We start from the raw sequence: 1,702 nt of genomic DNA, 5'->3' as shown, positions 1-1,702 counted from the left end.
AAGGCTGGCATTGCGCCCAACCTTTCCCTTTAGCTCTGCTCCGCCCCAATGTCATGACCACAGCTTGCTGCCCATTGACTTAGCCGCACATATCAGTTGCCTCAGCTGTCCGCTTATGTCAAGTCGCCCCCATCTTTATCAAATCTTCTCACGCCCTTGTCATTGCTTTTCTTGCCTTGCCTTGCCATGTCTTTGCCCCTACTTTGACATGGTTTTTCCTTGCCATTGTCATACCATCCCGTACATCCATGTGAAATGTGCCCTGCCTCTGTCAAGATGCGTTTGTCAACTCTGCACAGTCCGTCATGCCAAGCTACCCGTAATGATGTTGCCCCAATTTTCATGTTGTGTGACAAGGCCATCATGAAAATCCTTGTCACAACCCACGTCTGTCAAGGAAATTTGTCAAAGGGGTAACAAACCACCCCCACCCGAAGAATTCGTCGTCCTCGATGAAGCAATTTCCGTATTTTTCAGTACCATCACAGGCCCTAAATATGCCATCTCATGTTCATTTTCTTCCTCGTTCGGCTCATCTTCACCTTTTTCATTAGCAAACAAAGTTGTAAATCGTTCAAGTTTCGGACAGTCCCTCACCAGGTGTGGTCCTTTGCAAATAAATCAGCCATTATTTGTCGAATGTTCAGCACATTGCTTTTCCTTCCCATTGCCATTGCCCTCAGCAATATTTCCCTTGTCATTCCCATTTTTCCTACACTCTTTTGCCTTGTCCTTGTTCCCGTTTTTGGACTATGAAGTAGTAGAGAAATCAGAACTGTCTTGTCCCGGCCGAAAACCAACCAAAGCATCCGCAACAAGGATGGAACTAGGAAGGTCTTTCACGTTCTGCCTTCGGAGTTCCATCTACTCCCACTACTGCAACTCATACAAAACATTGTGCAGCTTGTCTTCCTCAGACATGTTGCTTATATCCAGCATCAAAGAACTGAAATCTTTGACATAATCCCTGACCGTTCCAGTTTGTTTCAACTTCTTCAAACGATCTCTAGCAATCCAGCCCGCATTGCTAGGAAAGAATTGATCTTTCAACCTTTTTTCCAGCCCTTCCCAAGAGTCAATCTTAGGCCTACCAGCACTTACATCGTCTGCAACGCGCATCCGCCACCAAAGCTTTCCATCGTCAACCAAGTACATAGTCGTAATGGTGACCTTATCTTCATCTCGCACATGGGCAGCCTGAAAGTATTGCTCTATATCCCACAGGAAATTTTCTAGTTTCTTGGCACTCCTTGCACTATTAAACTCTTTAGGCCCAGGTATTTTGACTTTGGTACGATCTGCCCCACGCTGTGCATCCTCATTGCCAACACCACGAACCAACAACCTATTTTCCGCTTTCAGATCTGTGCACTCCTGGCTCAGCCTATTCATCTCGGCCTCAAGATAGGCGAGACGAGTCGTAATTGTCAGAAATTGATCACCATCAACAGTTCCGACGAGTGCCTCCAATGCAGTAACTTTTTCCCTCAGTTATACATTGCCACCAGCCATCTTTCATGAAATTCAACCACTGAACGTCGTGTCTTTGCCCTGATCTAGCCACGCTCTGATACTAGTTGTCACAGGGGTGATTTATGTGACTCGAATTATGCCCGAGGTTCACCACCGTACGGTAGTCAAGCCCAGCCTTGACTTCAACCTTTCTAACACTTAGAATTATTTAGGGATGTTTGGGACTTAG

General features: G+C 46.0%; 1 protein-coding gene across 1 annotated transcript; it reads right to left on the bottom strand.

Moving 5' to 3' along the window:
• Positions 1 to 873: 873 nt before the first annotated feature.
• Positions 874 to 1,392, bottom strand: LOC142169005 (uncharacterized). Its single transcript, XM_075230197.1, has one exon. The coding sequence runs from the start codon at positions 1,390 to 1,392 to the stop codon at positions 874 to 876; it is 519 nt and encodes a 172-aa protein (XP_075086298.1).
• Positions 1,393 to 1,702: the final 310 nt, after the last annotated feature.

This window comes from Nicotiana tabacum, chromosome 14, assembly GCF_000715075.1.
Source record: "Nicotiana tabacum cultivar K326 chromosome 14, ASM71507v2, whole genome shotgun sequence".
Lineage (NCBI taxonomy): Eukaryota > Viridiplantae > Streptophyta > Magnoliopsida > Solanales > Solanaceae > Nicotiana > Nicotiana tabacum.
This window is presented reverse-complemented; position numbering and strand designations above follow the sequence as displayed.

Coding starts and splice junctions, on each gene's coding strand:
- LOC142169005 (XM_075230197.1), bottom strand. CDS start 1,392: ATGAATAGGCTGAGCCAGGAGTGCACAGATCTGAAAGCGGAAAATAGG.